The sequence below is a fragment of the Lycorma delicatula genome, chromosome 2 (assembly GCF_047948215.1).
Source record: "Lycorma delicatula isolate Av1 chromosome 2, ASM4794821v1, whole genome shotgun sequence".
In the NCBI taxonomy this organism is placed as follows: Eukaryota; Metazoa; Arthropoda; class Insecta; order Hemiptera; family Fulgoridae; genus Lycorma; species Lycorma delicatula.
The window spans coordinates 124528444-124546696 of NC_134456.1; the positions used below are offsets into that span (position 1 = coordinate 124528444).

At 29.9% G+C, this 18253-nt stretch overlaps 1 protein-coding gene across 4 annotated transcripts in view; it reads left to right on the forward strand.

Moving 5' to 3' along the window:
- The window catches only part of stai (stathmin), a 129148-nt gene extending 114105 nt beyond the window's left edge, over positions 1–15043 (forward strand). For 3 of the 4 annotated variants that reach the window (XM_075356208.1, XM_075356209.1, XM_075356206.1), the window contains exons 6-7: positions 8184–8324; positions 12981–15043. In XM_075356208.1, coding sequence (XP_075212323.1) covers positions 8184–8324; positions 12981–13064 — 225 coding nt within the window. In that variant the 3' untranslated portion in view covers positions 13065–15043. The remainder of the gene's footprint in view (positions 1–8183; positions 8325–12980) is intronic. The other variant, XM_075356207.1, reaches the window with a different exon arrangement.
- The last annotated feature ends 3210 nt before the right edge of the window (positions 15044–18253 follow it).

Consider the following 18253-nt stretch of genomic DNA (forward strand, 5'->3'; position numbering starts at 1 on the left):
TAGGTTTCCAGTATTCGTCCCTCATCAAATTCATTTTATCTTCATACAGTTTCTGCAATTCTGTCATCTTAAACATTGTGTTGTGGCTCACATATTGTTTTACCTCAGACCATACTATCTCGATTGGATTTAAATCAGGATGGTAATGCAGAAGCCGCAGAACTTGATGGCTGTTCTAGATGTTCAAATCCTAGTAAAGGCAGTTACTTTTATACAGATTTGAATACTAGATCGTGTATACTGGTGTTCTTTGGTGGTTGGGTACACCTCAGGAATGGTCAACCTGAGACTGTACAAGACTACACTTCATTTATATTCAAACATATTATTCTCATTCATCCTGTGAAGTAGTAATACATTACGGTGGTTTCGGAAGCTAAAAAAAAAGAAAAAAATTAGTTCATACAATTGTGGTTTAAGCATTTTAGAAAATGCAATATAGTGTTTCTGTAGTCAACAGTCATGTCTTGTTTCTTGCTTGATGACACTGGAAGTTTTTCAGAAATGGTCATGAAACAGAGCATTGTCAATAACTACTGCAGACTCAGGAGGAAGGTTAGGAACTAATTTTTCTTCAGCTCATTTCAAATGATTGTGAATTTTGAATATCTAAAAATTTATTTTGGTTTTTTAATACAAAATGATGAATGCTGTAAACAATTTTTTTTCTGCTTCTCTCAAACACATAAAAAATAAAAAAAGTTGTGAACTATAAGTTAATTTTGATAAGTTTAAATTCTTATTTTCGGTTTAATTTTATGTGGGATTAAAGTTAACATACATTATTTTCTACAAATTTCTAAAGTACTATTTTTTAAATAAAAAGTGCCATTTTGTTGAAGTGTATTCGTTATTCCTGTATACATTACTTAAATCCTTTTAATCTGTATTTTCCACATTTATCTATCAATAATTTTTTTTTTTGTCTTCAGTCATTTGACTGGTTTGATGCAGCTCTCCAAGATTCCCTATCTAGTGCTAGTCGTTTCATTTCAGTATACCCTCTACATCCTACATCCCCAACAATTTGTTTTACATACTCCAAACGTGGCCTGCCTACACAATTTTTCCCTTCTACCTGTCCTTCCAGTATTAAAGCGACTATTCCAGGATGCCTTAGTATGTGGCCTATAAGTCTGTCTCTTCTTTTAACTATATTTTTCCAAATGTTTCTTTCTTCATCTATTTGCCGCAATACCTCTTCATTTGTCACTTTATCCACCCATCTGATTTTTAACATTCTCCTATAGCACCACATTTCAAAAGCTTCTAATCTTTTCTTCTCAGATACTCCGATTGTCCAAGTTTCACTTCCATATAAAGCGACACTCCAAACATACACTTTCAAAAATCTTTTCCTGAGATTTAAATTAATTTTTGATGTAAACAAATTATATTTCTTACTGAAGGCTCGTTTAGCTTGTGCTATTCGGCATTTTATATCGCTCCTGCTTCATCCATCTTTAGTAATTTTACTTCCCAAATAACAAAATTCTTCTACCTCCATAATCTTTTCTCCTCCTATTTTCACATTCAGTGGTCCATCTTTGTTATTTCTACTACATTTCATTACTTTTGTTTTGTTCTTGTTTATTTTCATGCGATAGTTCTTGCGTAGGACTTCATCTATGCCGTTCATTGTTTCTTCTAAATCCTTTTTACTCTCGGCTAGAATTACTATATCATCAGCAAATCGTAGCATCTTTATCTTTTCACCTTGTACTGTTACTCCGAATCTAAATTGTTCTTTAACATCATTAACTGCTAGTTCCATGTAAAGATTAAAAAGTAACGGAGATAGGGAACATCCTTGTCGGACTCCCTTTCTTATTAGGGTTTCTTTCTTATGTTCTTCAATTGTTATTGTTGCTGTTTGGTTCCTGTACATGTTAGCAATTGTTCTTCTATCTCTGTATTTGAACCCTAATTTTTTTAAAATGCTGAACATTTTATTCCAATCTACGTTATTGAAAGCCTTTTCTAGGTCAATAAACGCCAAGTATGTTGGTTTGTTTTTCTTTAATCTTCCTTCTACTATTAATCTGAGGCCTAAAATTGCTTCCCTTGTCCCTATACTTTTCCTGAAACCAAATTGGTCTTCTCCTAACACTTCTTCCACTCTCCTCTCAATTCTTCTGTATAAAATTCTAGTTAAGATTTTTGATGCATGACTAGTTAAACTAATTGTTCTATATTCTTCACATTTATCTGCCCCTGCTTTCTTTGGTATCATAACTATAACACTTTTTTTGAAGTCTGATGGAAATTCCCCTTTTTCATAAATATTACACACCAGTTTGTATAATCTATCAATCGCTTCCTCACCTGCACTGCGCAGTAATTCTACAGGTATTCCGTCTATTCCAGGAGCCTTTCTGCCATTTAAATCTTTTAATGCTCTCTTAAATTCAGATCTCAGTATTGTTTCTCCCATTTCATCCTCTTCAACTTCCTCTTCTTCCTCTATAACACCATTTTCTAATTCATTTCCTCCGTATAACTCTTCAATATATTCCACCCATCTATCGACTTTACCTTTCGTATTATATATTGGTGTACCATCTTTGTTTAACACATTATTAGATTTTAATTTATGTACCCCAAAATTTTCCTTAACTTTCCTGTATGCTCCGTCTATTTTACCAATGTTCATTTCTCTTTCCACTTCTGAACACTTTTCTTTAATCCACTCTTCTTTCGCCAGTTTGCACTTCCTATTTATAGCATTTCTTAATTGCCGATAGTTCCTTTTACTTTCTTCATCATTAGCATTCTTATATTTTCTACATTCATCCATCAGCTGCAATATATCGTCTGAAACCCAAGGTTTTTTACCAGTTCTCTTTATTCCGCCTAAGTTTGCTTCTGCTGATTTAAGAATTTCCTTTTTAACATTCTCCCATTCTTCTTCTACATTTTCTACCTTATTTTTTTTACTCAGACCTCTTGTGATGTCCTCCTCAAAAATCTTCTTTACCTCCTCTTCCTCAAGCTTCTCTAAATTCCACCGATTCATCTGACAACTTTTCTTCAGGTTTTTAAACCCCAATCTACATTTCATTATCACCAAATTATGGTCGCTATCAATGTCTGGTCCAGGGTAAGTTTTGCAGTCAACGAGTTGATTTCTAAATCTTTGCTTAACCATGATATAATCTATCTGATACCTTGCAGTATCGCCTAGCTTTTTCCAAGTGTATATTCTTCTATTATGATTTTTAAATTGGGTGTTGGCAATTACTAAATTATACTTCGTGCAAAACTCTATAAGTCGGTCCCCTCTTTCATTTCTTCTGCCCAGCCCGTATTCACCCACTATATTTCCTTCCTTGCCTTTTCCAATGCTTACATTCCAATCTCCAACTATTATTAAATTTTCATCTCCTTTTACGTGTTTAATTGCTTCATCAGTCTCTTCGTATACACACTCTACCTCATCATCAGCATGGGCGCTTGTAGGCATATAAACGTTAACAATCGTTGTCGGTTTAGGTTTTGATTTTATCCTTATTACAATGATTCTATCCCTATGCGTTTTGAAATACTCCACTCTCCTCCCTATCTTCTTGTTCATCACGAAACCTACTCCTGCCTGCCCATTATTTGACGCTGAGTTAATTACTCTAAAATCACCTGACCAAAAGGTGATTTCCTTCCTCTTCCCACCGAACCTCACTAATTCCTACTATATCCACATTCACCCTATCCATTTCCCTTTTTAAATTTTCTAGCCTACCAACCTTTTTTAAGCTTCTAACATTTCACGCTCCGACTCGTAGAATGTTATATTTTAATTTTCTGGTGACCCCTTCCTTAGTAGTCCCCACCCGGAGATCCGAACGGGGGACTAATTTACCTCCGGAATATTTTACCAAGGAAGGCGCCTCCATTATTGCTATGTGAAAATGCAGAGAACCACATTTTCTTGGAAAAGAAGCAGCTGTAGTTTTCTATTGCTTTCAGCTGCGCAGTACTCAGAGGACTGAGTGATGTTGATACGGCCGTTTAAGTCATTGTGACTCACGCCCCTAACAACTACTGAAAGAGCTGCTGCCCTCTTTCAGGAATCATTCCTTAGTCTGGCTCTCAACAGATACCTCTCCGATATGGTTGCACCTTCGGTCCAGCTACTCTGTATCCCTGAGCACTAAACCCCCCTCACCAACGGCAAGGTCTCATGATTCATAGAGGAGGCTATCAATAATAATAAAAAACATTTCAAGAAGATTCAGATAGGTTTTAGTCATTAGTGCTAGAATAAGGAAGCCAAATGACTCTCAGGAACTCTCGCAATAGTTGCTGTGTTAAAAATAATAATGTGGTTAGGGTTATTTTTAAAAATTTACAAACGGTAAAATTGAGGTTGAGGGTATATTTACAATCAGAATTCTTGGTGATGTTAAGAAATAATCTTGCTTTTTGTTTTATATAAGCTTGTTATCTGTTACTTATCATGAATTCTGCTTCTAAAAGTTCTCTGTGTTGATAATATTATTCACAAATAGCAACTCTTAATCTTAATTTATGTTTATGTTAATATTAGTTTCTACAAATTGTAATTGTTCTTACATTCTATAATACTATTGTTTACCTTTTTTTCACAGATGTGTCTATTAAATTTTATACATAAATATTAAATAGCATGAGAATCTGTTATTATTTTTTCTTAATGTGATGTAATTTTGTTGCACACAGCACATTTGTTTTATAATAATTTAGTTCTTTACCTAAACTATTTTCAATCTTTAAATTGAAGTGTTTTGTTTCTGTAGAAGTATGAAGTTTCTTAAATTTGTTGGTCTTAAGGTTTATATTTCATAAAAAATTGTATATGTTTTACACAGTTTACTGAGGGATTTTAAGTTCTATCTTGTTTTTAAATATGTAATTGATCAATTTAATATATGATTTATTTGTCAGAAAGTAATGATTTGATTTTATTTGCTACATATTTGAAGGTATTAGTAGAAGATGGATGGGCAGCTATCCATTTAAGGAAATCTACATGTAAAATCAGCCCAAAAATCAAATTTAGGTTTTTAGTCAACCTTAGTTTGAAATGCGCTCTTTAAGTCATTTCATATTGAGATGACTAGAAAATTTTCTTTTTTTTTTTTCAATTGCTTGACAGGAACGTTTTCGTTTCTATGCAGTCTGCCACTTTTTCAGTATTGTCATTCCAATTTTTATAATGCTTTTTTTGTCAAACAATAGTTTGTTTTTTTTTTAGAAAAGTGTAGTTTGGGCAAATCACAAAATCCCACTGATTCTTTCAATAATTCGTTGTGGACTGTTTGTGGGCATAAATACACTGAAATTTGGAGTATATTAAGCTGTGAATAATTTAAATGTAGGTAATACTGCTAAGTGTGGAGTGATAAGTGAGCTAAAGTTAGACCCTGGGAAAACATGTTGACTGTAATGGAAAGATTGGATTCTGATTGTGTAAAACAAAGTAACAAATATTTTAAAATTCAACATGATAAAATAAAACAAAAATGTACATTGGCTTGAAAGAGGCTAGAAGATATGTATGAACAAGAAGACGACTCAGACAATCCTTCATATGCAACAGGGAATTATTAAAATAAGATAAACCATAAATTCAATGGTTTTTTCCTTCTTTTCTGAAAATCAAGTTTTTTTGCTACTTAAATCAAATTTTTCCACCTTCTATGAGAGATACATGTTTGAAATTTTTATGACAGGTCTCTTGCTCTTAGAAGATATTTTAAACATATTCTGTACACATCAGATTCCCAAAATATTAAAAAAAAATTAAACGTTAAAATTTTATAGTAAGCTGCCATGACATATAAAAAACATATATATATTAAAATTACAAATGAAATGATAAAAGTAATAGTTAAAATTTATATAAAAAATAAAGTTTTTAATAAAAAAAAACTTTGAAAATATCTTTTGTGGATGTTGAGATAATGGATCATATGTCGAACATATTTGTTGAACCGTATGGTGCAATCTTGCCCTTAGTTAGGTGCTGTTGATAATTAGTTGTAATGACCCATTGTATGCAAGTAGGATTTTATTTTTAATTAATTGATGTTTGCAATTCCTGTTTGCCAATTTTTTTAACTGCTCTTGCTCAGGAGCAAGAGTTGGAGTTGGAATTATGGGAGGAAAGAGGGCAAATGACTGGAAATTTATGGAAAGTAGATGTGTTGGCAGATAAAAAAGATGAGAGGACAAGGAATGAAGAATGTGCCAAGGAGACTGGATAGATATAATTTGAATAAGGATTGAATGTGATAAATAAAAGATCTACTGAGTGGAGGCTACTGATGGTGTGATGTGTACATATTAGATGCATTTACTGTAATGTTTTTAGGCAAATTGACATGAGTCACAAATCACTCCTGAAAATAGCGTAGTCATTCTCAGAAATAATAAGCATTCCATATCATCATATCGTATCTGGGGGAAGGCTGGAGCAAAGTTTACCATTGCCTTGTAATTGAACTAGATTTACTGCAACACATCAGCATGCCAAGCCTAATGATGTACAGGTGATATTCATTTCTACAAATATTATTTATTACCTTAATTTTATTCACTGCAGCGGTACCTTAACTTAAAGTTTAAGTATAATTACAGAAAGAAAAATTATAAACCAAAAAAAAGAGGTCACGAGACAACTCTATGGAGATAGCATACTGATGAAACCTGAGTAATGGTAATGTGCATTTCTATTAATTTTCATTAACTTATGTTTTTTAGCTTTTTTCTTCTGATTTAAATGATTACATCAGTCGAACACTTATTCAAACTCGTGTTTAGTTATTTGAATTACTTATATTATTGAGAAAGGTTCAGTTTTTATCAGAATGAGAGGAAATGTGTACTTTACCTATTATGGTTGATACTTTATTAAGTGTGTGTAACAAGAAATTTTATTGTATCGTTTCAACTTTATCATTGAGATACTGACTCATAATAGATTTCCACAAACATTTGTGGTCAAGCATTTTATCTCTGGAAATGTTATTTACTTTTTCTCTTTGATCATTGCTGTAATTGTTATAATTTCTAAAACTTATTAATATCTTGTTAAAATTTCTCTAGTTTTCACCTGTTTGTATTACATTAGGCTAACATTACACAAGATAGTGCAGGTCATATCACTCACAATTTTTGTTTGTGTTGTATTTTTTATTTTCTCTTACATATTATATTGGTATATTTTGTTTTATTTTAGTTATTTTTTACATTAAATAATGATGATCTTGAGAATTGTGATTTAACTTCTGCAGTTTTTTTTTTTTTTAATATTAGATTTTAAATCTAAAACATTTGTAACAGCAGTCTGTAAGAGAAACTGTAACAAAAGAATTACCTTTACAGAAAATCTAGAAGAATATCCCCTTTTATTTATTTATTTTTCTCCTTTTGCCCCTGCCCCTGGAGCCAGAACCGCAACTAAACATAAATTGAGCTCCGGGGGGTTGCCATAGCCTCTAACTACCTCATAGTGTACAAAGTTTCCACCAGATAGCCAGGACTTTTAGGCACCATGCCTCTAATGAGGCACTTTCTTTTGTTGTTGGAATTGAGCTGTACAGGATGTTATTTTTGTGGAAAAAAATTTATAATTGGATGGTATCAAAATTAATGTGGTTTTTTTTAATTGTATGAGAATACTTAGCTACTCTGACTATTATACTCTTCAGATGGGGTTTGGATAAATCATTTAAAACTTATTGTAATGAGGTTGTCAAATACGTAATGTTATTCTAAAATCGTGTCATTTACACTTTATTTCAAATGTTGGAAGTACTACCAAATACAACTGCAGAGATCACGTAGGTTTGAACTTAGTAGTTTTTTATCCTCCAATTAAATAGCAGTGAAACAAGATTAATTATTCTTTTAATTCTCTGAAGTTATAAGACAAGTTGAATAATCTTAACTGGAAAAAAAAATTATTAATCAGGTGTAAGGAATTCATTACTCATATTCTATATTGAATGCACCTGATTAGTTGGCATTGAATAATATTCATAATTTTTAGTTGCAGTTTTTAAGTTTCTTGCATGCTTATCTCTTTTTTTAATATGATAACTAAATCTTTGTAAAATAATTTGCTAAAAAAAAAACTTGCGATTGAAAATAGTTATGGTAAAAAAATATGCTTTTGCATGGCTTTATTTTACACTGGACTTCAGGAGGATCAAGTTAAGAAGGTGAGAGCTTCACAACAGGAGAAAATCCAACAGCTTGAAAATTTGATACAAACAAGGATGGATTCTGCTAAAAATCGTCGTGTCCAGAGAGAAAAGGAACAACTTGAAAAGCTGAAAATTCAGGTTTGTTTGTGTGGATGCTTGAGTGTAGTTTTAATATTCATTCCTAAACATAATCTTGTTATCAGTATGGTTTTTACAATTACATGTGGTTGCATAAATGTTGTGCATTTACTGTTTAAATGTAGATATAAAATGCTGCTGGATGATAATATTAAGCTACTTAATAAATGTATTATTTAGATTATTTTTTAATTTATCCGATTTGTATTTTTTATCTTTTTAAAGTAGATTAATTTTGTTATTCAGACCATTGTTTTCGAGTTTTAGAGAAGTAAAGCCATTTGGCAAATATATAAGATTATGGTTTCTCAATGTTAATTACATTTAGTGATCTGATTTGTTTGTAAATTATTACAACCTTTATGCTCTTTTTTGTGCTGAATATCCAGGCAGGATATTCAATTTTGGGTGGCAGATGGTTTTATATGTGGTTCATGGACTTCACGTTATTGGTCTTTCAGTACTAACATGAATATGTACTTTATATCTTTTAATTTTTTATTATTGAAGTATGAGGATCATTCAAATATAAACCTGAATTTTGCCATGCGGATTGAGGAAGAGCAGTGGATTTGGTGGGGCACTACAGGTAGTCAGTCAGTTGGACATGTGTGGAGGGGAGCAATTGGCCAGACACGCCCATGACATTCCCTTGTCTGCAGCCAAGTGTCTTGAGAGGTGATACCTTGTGCATTACACAACAATTATAATCAGATTTCTCATCAATGTAGGCGTCAGATCTCTGAAGTTTTGACTACTCGAGGCAGGCACACTTTAGAGATGCCACTCTGTCAAAAACTGAAGTGTGATTGGGCCAGAAAATTTTGAAGCGGCTATGATGCAATGGAGAACGAAAATCATAAACGTTTGCTGACCATTGTCAATGATGACAACAGTCAGGCTATTCGTGATATTGTGGAAGGTGATCCCCGCATAAACGTTACTGAAATTGCATCAGAGGTGAGCATCTGTTGGGAGTGTGCATACAATATTGTCAGACACTTTGATATAGCAAAGTGTTGGTGAGATGGATTCCATACATTTTCATTGAAGCAGAGAGAAATATCCAGAAAGACATCTGTCAGTGGCTTCTGATTCACTTTGAGGAAGAAGGAGAGACATTTTTGGACTGTATTATGAAAACAAATATGACTTGTAACAAAACCTGGGTCCACCACTACTCTCCAGAAAGCAAGAGAACAAGTATAGAGTGGTGGGAAAGTGGAGAGGTGGCACCGATCAAAGCCAAGAGATGCCATCAGCTGGAAAAGTTCTGGTAACTGTTTTTTGGGACTTAAGGAGTGCTGCAGATTGATTTCCTGCACGAATGAAAGACAGTGAATGTAGCATACTGCTGCCAGTTGGATGATGTCAGAGCTGCCTGTTGCAAAAAAACGATGTTGAAACGTGTTATCATGGAGGAGGAAATTGCTTTGTAAGTTTACTGGACACATCTTGAACACCAAACTGTATAGTCTAGATTACTGTGTGATTTCCACTTGTTTGGTTTGCTGAAAGAAGCTGTAAGAGGGGAAAGATTCAAAAACGATGCTGCAGTCAACCATTTTGTGTACAATTGTTTGGGCGCAGCCATCTTGATTTTTTGATGAGGAGAACAAATCTGGTAAAGGAAATGTGTTTTTGTTGAAGGAAACTATGTAGGAACATAAGGTAATTTATTTGTAATTTTATCTAATATCAATAAAGCTATGTAAACAAATTTGGTTTATATTTGAATGACCTTTGTACTATAGAAAAAAAATAAATGAAATAACTATGAAAATTAAGGTAATTAATGCTTATTTTTTCTTGAAAATATTGATTATTGATAATAGAAGTAATGCATTGATTTAATAATAAGAACGTAATGTTGAGAGTTAAAATATTTCTTATTGCTTTTTAGTAATTTTTGTTTACTGCCTCAACAAAGGAAAGAAAAGAGGTTGTTTTTGCCATACCATTATTCTTTAAAAAATAAAAATATCCTCATTAAAATCTGTCAAGTTTAAATTATCACATTTCTTTAATAATACCTTGATCTGTGTTTACTTTTTTGTCGAATTTGTCAACCTCATGTGAAAAGCATCATTTACACTCTTTAATTCTAATTTTTATTATGAATCTATAATTTCTTCAAGCCTATATGATTTAATACTAATACCTGTTAGCTATATAAAGAAGTGACTCTCTTGTGATGTTAACCATGCTATTTTGTTTTAGCTCTCTAAAATATGCTGTAAAAATACATTAATAATGAACAAACTGATGCTTTTGATTCAAGTTGTTTACCGACCAAATTTTAATCCTTTCTTTATCATTACACACTTTCCTCTGAGTAAATAGTGTAAATACCCTTGAGATCATTTAATTTTGTTTGCTAATTATTATGCTTAAATATTACTCTTTGTTTTAAATGTTGTTTCTTGCCTAAAAAGTTGTATCGCCCAGTAGAACTGAAAGTTTTTCGACCTGTAGTAGTTACTAGCAGGTTTATTGGCTTCTAGGGCTTCTTTGAGGTACAGTTGTTCACAGTCTGTTTTGTTAATGAGTGACTAGCGTTTATGTACAATTAATTTTTCTAAAATTATGAGTTTTTTAAAGGAATAACACTTCTTTCAGGTTGAGATTTTATTTTAGCGATTTTTGTTTTTTGCTTCATCAAAGGAAAGAAAAGAACTTATTTTTATTACACCATTTGCAACTATAAAGTTGACTGCTTTACTTGAAGCTCACTTAAAAGCGAGTTAACCAAATTCAGACTGAGATATTATAGTAATGTACTTTGTTTTGTAACTCTTAACTCTGCAAAAAATTTTTAAGCTCAGGCCAGTGTGCTTTTAAAAATGTCATTACAGTTACACTGATTGCATTTTCTATGTTTTCTCATTCACTGATTGAGTTCACATCATAGAACATAATTACTATCATTACATAATTACTTTGATCTGGTGTTATACTTTTATTTTTGATCTGTATAATTCATAAATGTTTTTCATGTATGTCTGACAATAATAACCTTACTGGTTTTACCAAACAATATTATTATTACCCGTATAGTAATAGATTCTAGGTGACAATAATATATTCATTAGAATAAAGCAGCAGCATACTATAACAACCGTATTTGTATACTTAATGTGTGTAGTGTGTTATACATTAGGATTACTTGATATTAAAATTAATTTTGTATTGATTGTTTCAGGACATCTTTACATTGCTTTGATACAATGTTGATGTTGGTTATTGATAATATATTTATCCATTTTTAGCACCTAAAAACAAATTTTATATATGAGAATTAATATTATAGCAATGAGTTATAAGCATTATAGTATGAAAATCAGATTTCAGTGTTAATTTATATGATAAAGGCATAAAACTTCATGAATGTGTGATTTTATATATACACATATATATATAATACAATATATATATATATATAATACAATATATATATATAATACAATATATATATATATATATAATATATATATATAATATATATATATATATAACACAGCATTCACTGGACCTAGTCCACACTCAAAAGCTATTTGTCATATCATACTGGTATGCTCAGAAAGAGAAACAATTTTCAAACGTTTTCTAGTAATTATGTGTCCAATATTATATATTCGAGACAGAACAAAAAATACAAAACAGTATTTATAATATGAAAATAATCTCACATTACACAGATGATTTAAAAAATGGGTATGGTCAAGCAGTGTAGCCATAACCCAGAAGCAAACAAAAAATTACTTGTGTTCGGATTAATTTGCACGCTAATATATATATATATGTGTATGTATAATAGTACTTTTTATTAGCTAGTACTGGTTTATTAGCCCTTTGATAGTATATTTGTATGTACAGAATTATCTTTTTATTAATGAATACGTTGCTAAATTAGATTAGAAAAACAGAATTTTTAATCTAGAATTAATATTTTAAGGGATTGGAAATGAAATTTAATTTTTTTAATGAGGTGGAGATGGAGTTATAGTATCTTAGAAGGTTTTGAGTTGTATACTTGGCCAGGTATAGCATTTTTTTTTACATGTTAAACATTAAATTACAATATTACCATGAATTTTTCGATATGTCTAGAGTGGTCTGTTTAATTGTTAATTCTTTTGGAAATTATTAAAAATAATATTCATTGTATTTACAGTTTATTTTTAAAAGTTTGATCTTTGAAATTATAATGTTATAATATATATATATATATATATATATATATATGAATTGAATGTGTGCATTACTCCCTTGAATTAATAATATTGTAAATATTGTAATCCCATATAACATGATATCACAATTATATATCACTCATATAACATGATATAACAATTGTCTGTAGTGTGGATTTAAGTTGCTTGTCTTCAGGCAGTGTAGTTAAAAAAGTCAATTTCTTCTACTGTGCCATGATGATGTTTGTGATGTGCAAAGTTTTTAATGAAATTTTGATATTTTTTTCTAATAACGTAACATTGCTTTAAATTTATTTAGGTATTTTTCACAGGTTAAATCATAAGTAATTGCAGAAAATTGTTAAAATATTTTACGTAATTCACTTAAATTTCTTACATTTTCATTTTTTACAGTTTTTCATTTTAAATAGATTTTACTGAATATTATTTTTTTTTTTGACAGGAACGTAGAGCAGAAATGGTTCGTTTGAACAAGGAGAAATTGGCCAATCAGAATGAAGAACAGGAAACTGCCTCCTCTGGTTAAGAAGAGCCAGCTCACGAAATAAAATAATCTGCTTTTTATCACAAGTTTTTATTTATTTTAAAATTAAATAAATCCCTGGCTTTTTATTGTGAGTCAGAGAGTTTTTAAATGTGAAGAAATTTGTTTAGATTGTATGTTGTTTCATTTATGATAACGTTTGTCGATTGAATTTATATATGATGTTGGGTCAGACAACCGCCTGAGTGGTTACTTATTTAACAGTTTTCATCAGTAATTCGTATAAAATCAAGTGTTTAAAATAGGTAACAGCATTCAGTATAAATAATGCTTTCGTGCGTATAAAAATCCCTGGCTTAATAAAAACTTGTGATTTATAAATATTTTATAAGTAAAATTTATAAAAATTTGATACTAGTGAAATTTTTTTCGTGCTGTTCCTGGTGATTGAAGATAATAATTAATAATAGCGATTAACTATTAATACATATACATATTACATTATTATAGTATTGCTTATTATTATTTTTTTACTAGTTTTGTATTTTAGTTCTGCAGAAAAGCACAATGTGTATGGTTGGTTATATTATTACATATTAATCTGTGTAAATTATACCACTGCCTTTTTTATCATCCAATCACAATGTAGTAGTGTTTACATTACTATTATTTAATGACAGTGTGATCTAATAATCAGATGTTGTCAAGTTGTTGATTATGCTTTGATAGAATACTAATTTTTTCAACTTGCAGAAATTTTTTCTTTTTTGGACTGATCAAGGCTTGACATAATAATACTTGTGATATATTGGTAAATAGATAAATAGATGTATTTCTTTTTGTTTTTAAATATTTTTCTTATGATTGGTATTTGTTTTTTAAGATTTTTAAAAAAATTAAGTACAATATAGTTTTATTAGTTTTCTTAAAAGTAATTTCATTACACTTTTTTTTTATTGAATTATTTATATCTTTATATACTTAATATAGAATATTTTGTATTAGGCTATTGTCATTCTTGTCCAATAGTATGTGATAGTTCTTTATAAATCTTTTTATTGAAGGATTTGCACATATGTTTAATTTGAATTAAATATGAGAAGAAAGAATGTGGTTTAAGAATTTAAAAGTGTTGTGATGATTAAAGTGCCATTAAGGTTATTACAAAACTTAAAAGCTGTATAATTTTCAGTTACTTTATGTATTTTCTGATAGAATTATCCTTGTTTTAATTATTAAAAATGCTAAATTCTTTATATTAATGTAAAAATCAAGCATCACCCTTATTTTCATTTATGTAATATTGACAAATACTTCTTTCTATAAAATTAAAATATTTTTTTATTGTTTTTATTGCTTTTCAATGATGAAATCTGTATCATGTTATTTATTCAGGAAAAAAATAAACCTAAGTTTTCCATATTTTAATTTTTTTAAACATTTGTTATATGATAAAGAAATTGCTTAAGATTTATTTCTGTTTTGATAATTAAAATAATATTTGAATTACGAAAGTGAGATTTTATATTGAGAGATGTGAACTAATAATTATATTATATACATATATATATGTCACAGTAGGGATTTTTTTACTTCATATTGCAGGTTTATTAAATGAAAAAAAATAAAATAAAAAGAAAGTAGAAGTTTTTGAAAATAAAAATCATTTGTAATACAGAGAAATTGCTTGTTTGTTTTATTTTCTTCTCTGGACAAATATTATGATTATAATTCCATTTAGTTTATGTAGCTTACCACAGTTGTAAATAAATAAGAAAATGTAATGAGCTTCTTTAAATCTTTTCATTGCCTTAAAACTCCTGTTGTCTGCTTGAGAATTATTGTCGTAGTTTTAATTTTTTAATAAGTTTTTTCATTGATTATGCGGTTATGTGTTGTATTATTTATCTCATAAACTTTGCTTTTCTGTGCTTAATGCATATATATATATTGTTAAGTCTTGTGATGTTCGAGATTCAATATAGGTACCAAATCAAAATAAATTTTAGTTTCCACAATAAGATTGTTTTATTTGACCTAATGAATATTTTTTAATCTGCTGAAAATTTGTGTGTTTAAAATTTAGAGAATTTATTTTCTAAATAATAAATTAGTTGAGTTCAATGATATATTGGCAAAATATCTATTATTGTCTTCAGGTAACGTGTTTATTGCTAATATTATACTTCTTAAGAAGACCCATACTTTTGTATCCTGCTAAAAATATTTATACCAAATACTATTTATTATTTAACAGGGATCACAAAAAAATGAATGAAAGTTTTTTATGATTATGTTAAACCATTATTTTCATACAAAAATGCACATAATTAATCACTAGTTAGTTGTTAACCTCTAGACCAAGAGTTGGTTTAGTGGTGAACGCGTCTTCCCAAGCTGATTTGGATGTCGAGAGTTCCAGCGTTCAAGCCTAGTAAAGTCGGTTATTTTTACATGGATTTGAATACTAGATAATGAATACTGGTGTTCTTTGGTGGTTGGGTTTCAATTAACCATACATCTTGGGAATGGTCAAACTGAGACTGTACAAGACTACACTTCATTTACACTCATACATATTCTCATTCATCCTCTAAAGTATTATCTGACTGGTAATTACCGGAGACTAAACAGAAAAAAGAAGAGGTCAAAAGAGTTAGTGGCTCAGTTCCTGGTGCATTAAGTCTGCCATTTTATGAAACATCCCCCTCACTATATGCATATGTATATATGTGTTTCTATATGCGCTAAGCTTATAGAACTTACAAATATTAGAAGTTTTTTTTTTAGCAATTATGTGGGTTTTTTTGCTCAGAATTGGGCTCTTGCTCTATTTAAAACTTATAACTTGTTTCTCAAAGGAAATAAGAGTTTAAAATAAAATTCTGTTACCGTTTTAATTAGTTATAATAGAAGCTAGTTTGTTGTAAAAGATGACATTTTTAAGAAATTCTGCAGTTTTCTATTTTTTTACAGACAGGATTAAATTTTGTTTAATTGCTTTTTTAAGAGCTGAATTATATGTGATTATTGTTATGAGAGGTGACAACAGACCAAATGATCCAGCTTCTTGGGGGATTAGGGTGAAATAGCAAGTGAAAAATGCTAAATTTATTTATCGCAGTAAATAAAATTATGCTGCATCTGTAGGCGCAAGAGTTGTGGAACATTTTTGCATCTTCTTTTGTTTTGCTGTGGAGGACTTTTGTCCTCATTTGTTCACTATATTTTTCTGCTATATATTAAAATAGTATACTGCTAACAAAATGTGTTTACAAAAATATTTATTAAAACATCTGATATGTGGTATATATTATAAGATAATTTGTTTACTACATATGTATAATATGTATATTTTACTTATAACAATATATTGTTATCTCAGAGGTGAAATATCCTGATTTTACATAAATTAAATTCTTCGATTTGGAAGTTAGTTTCTGCATACATAAAATTAAATTCAGGTCTAGACCAAAATCCTTTTACCTTTTTCTCCTGAATTTTATTTTATGTGTTCAGAAACTAATCTACATCACAAAACTTTATGTATTTTTTTGTTTACAAATCTGTTTTTTTTTTTTTTTTTTTTTTTTTGTTAGTACCCAACATTTAGTGTTGAGAATAAATCTTGAAAACATAAAACTTGCTTTTTTTTGTTATCAAATATAAATGAAAAACATTTTAAAATAAGTTTCATGTTCATAAATTTGTTGCTATTACTACTTTGTTGTTATTACTAATAATAATAAATTATTAATACTAGACATGTCTTCCATGTATACCACTCGTAATGTGATTACTTTCCATTTGGTATGTATTTTTTTAAGCCATCATCATTTGATCTATTTTACGTTACGTTATGTTATTTTAATATTTTTTATATAAAAAAATAAAGATAAACTTTCAAAGAAACTGTGAGGACAAAATGAACAATTTGAAAAAAATAAGTTAAAAATTATCAGGGTGAGATGTCTATGGACTACATAAACAGTAGCATTGAAAAAACCTTTCTGACAGATGGCACAACATAAACAATCTAAGCCAGCTGCCTGAACTTGAATACAGACTGTCATAGACATTTGACTTGTGGCAGAGTTCAGGATGACACATGAGTCATTAACACTCAGCATGTTAATATGTCTTTTGTCAACAAATATGGTTGATTACTAAGAGTCACCAAACTATCTTCTACTGACATTTTGCAAGGCTTATATATTCAGAACACATCCCATAGTTTGTGAATGTCAACTTTGAGAACTAGTACAGGTTATCTGTAGCTAAATCATTTCATTCAGTTCCTTGGATGCCTGATTAGCCAGACATTAAGGTTTTACATAGATAAAAACATGTCTTATCTGAATTCATTAGATATATATATATATATAAATAAATAAGTGTGCACTGTATTTGAATATATATGGTGATTTTTATATGAGCATAAGACCATAAGTATAGAATGGCATTTGATAGTAAACATTACTAGCAAAGGGATCATAAGATCTCTTTTGTTTGGTGGAGGGACTAAACATCCAGTTTTACTAACTGATCCAGATAGTTTAAATCTATTAGTATAAATAATCACATTTATGTCACCAGATATAAAAGATTTCAAAATTCTTGCTTGAATTCAATTTTATTAGTGAAGTGAATAAATTCAAGATGGGAAGTAAAAGTTTTTATGGAGAAAACAACATACTCAAGGCTTAATTTGAGACAAGGCAAATGCTCATAAGAGCTGAACTATGAGGGTCTGTGACAAAACAGTTATCACACCATTTCCAGTATACAAGATCAAACAGATACCACAGAGCTAGTTCAAATAACCCCCTCCCCCCTCCTATAAATAAGTTAAATGAGCTATTTGTGCAATCGATTATTTCAAAAGCTGTTTATCAGAATCGTGGGTAATTGCACATTAGCACTTGGACAGTGGTCCTGTTAGAAATCTGAAAGTGAAATTTTTTTCTTTAGACAGCCATCTATTTATGTTTGATGGATTTCATTTAAACGTTTTTTTTTTTTAAGTTGGAAAACAAGAAAAATTAATTGTGCTACTGTGGTATAGTATCCCATAGGAAGCAATATGAACCCTGTGTACTTTGCAAACTAGCTTTAGAAACTGGTGATCCTTATTTAGGCTATGTAATAAACATTTTTTTGTGATAATGTTTATAAATATTATTTTTATTCTCTTGTTTAACTATAAATAATTATTATATTATGATAGTAAT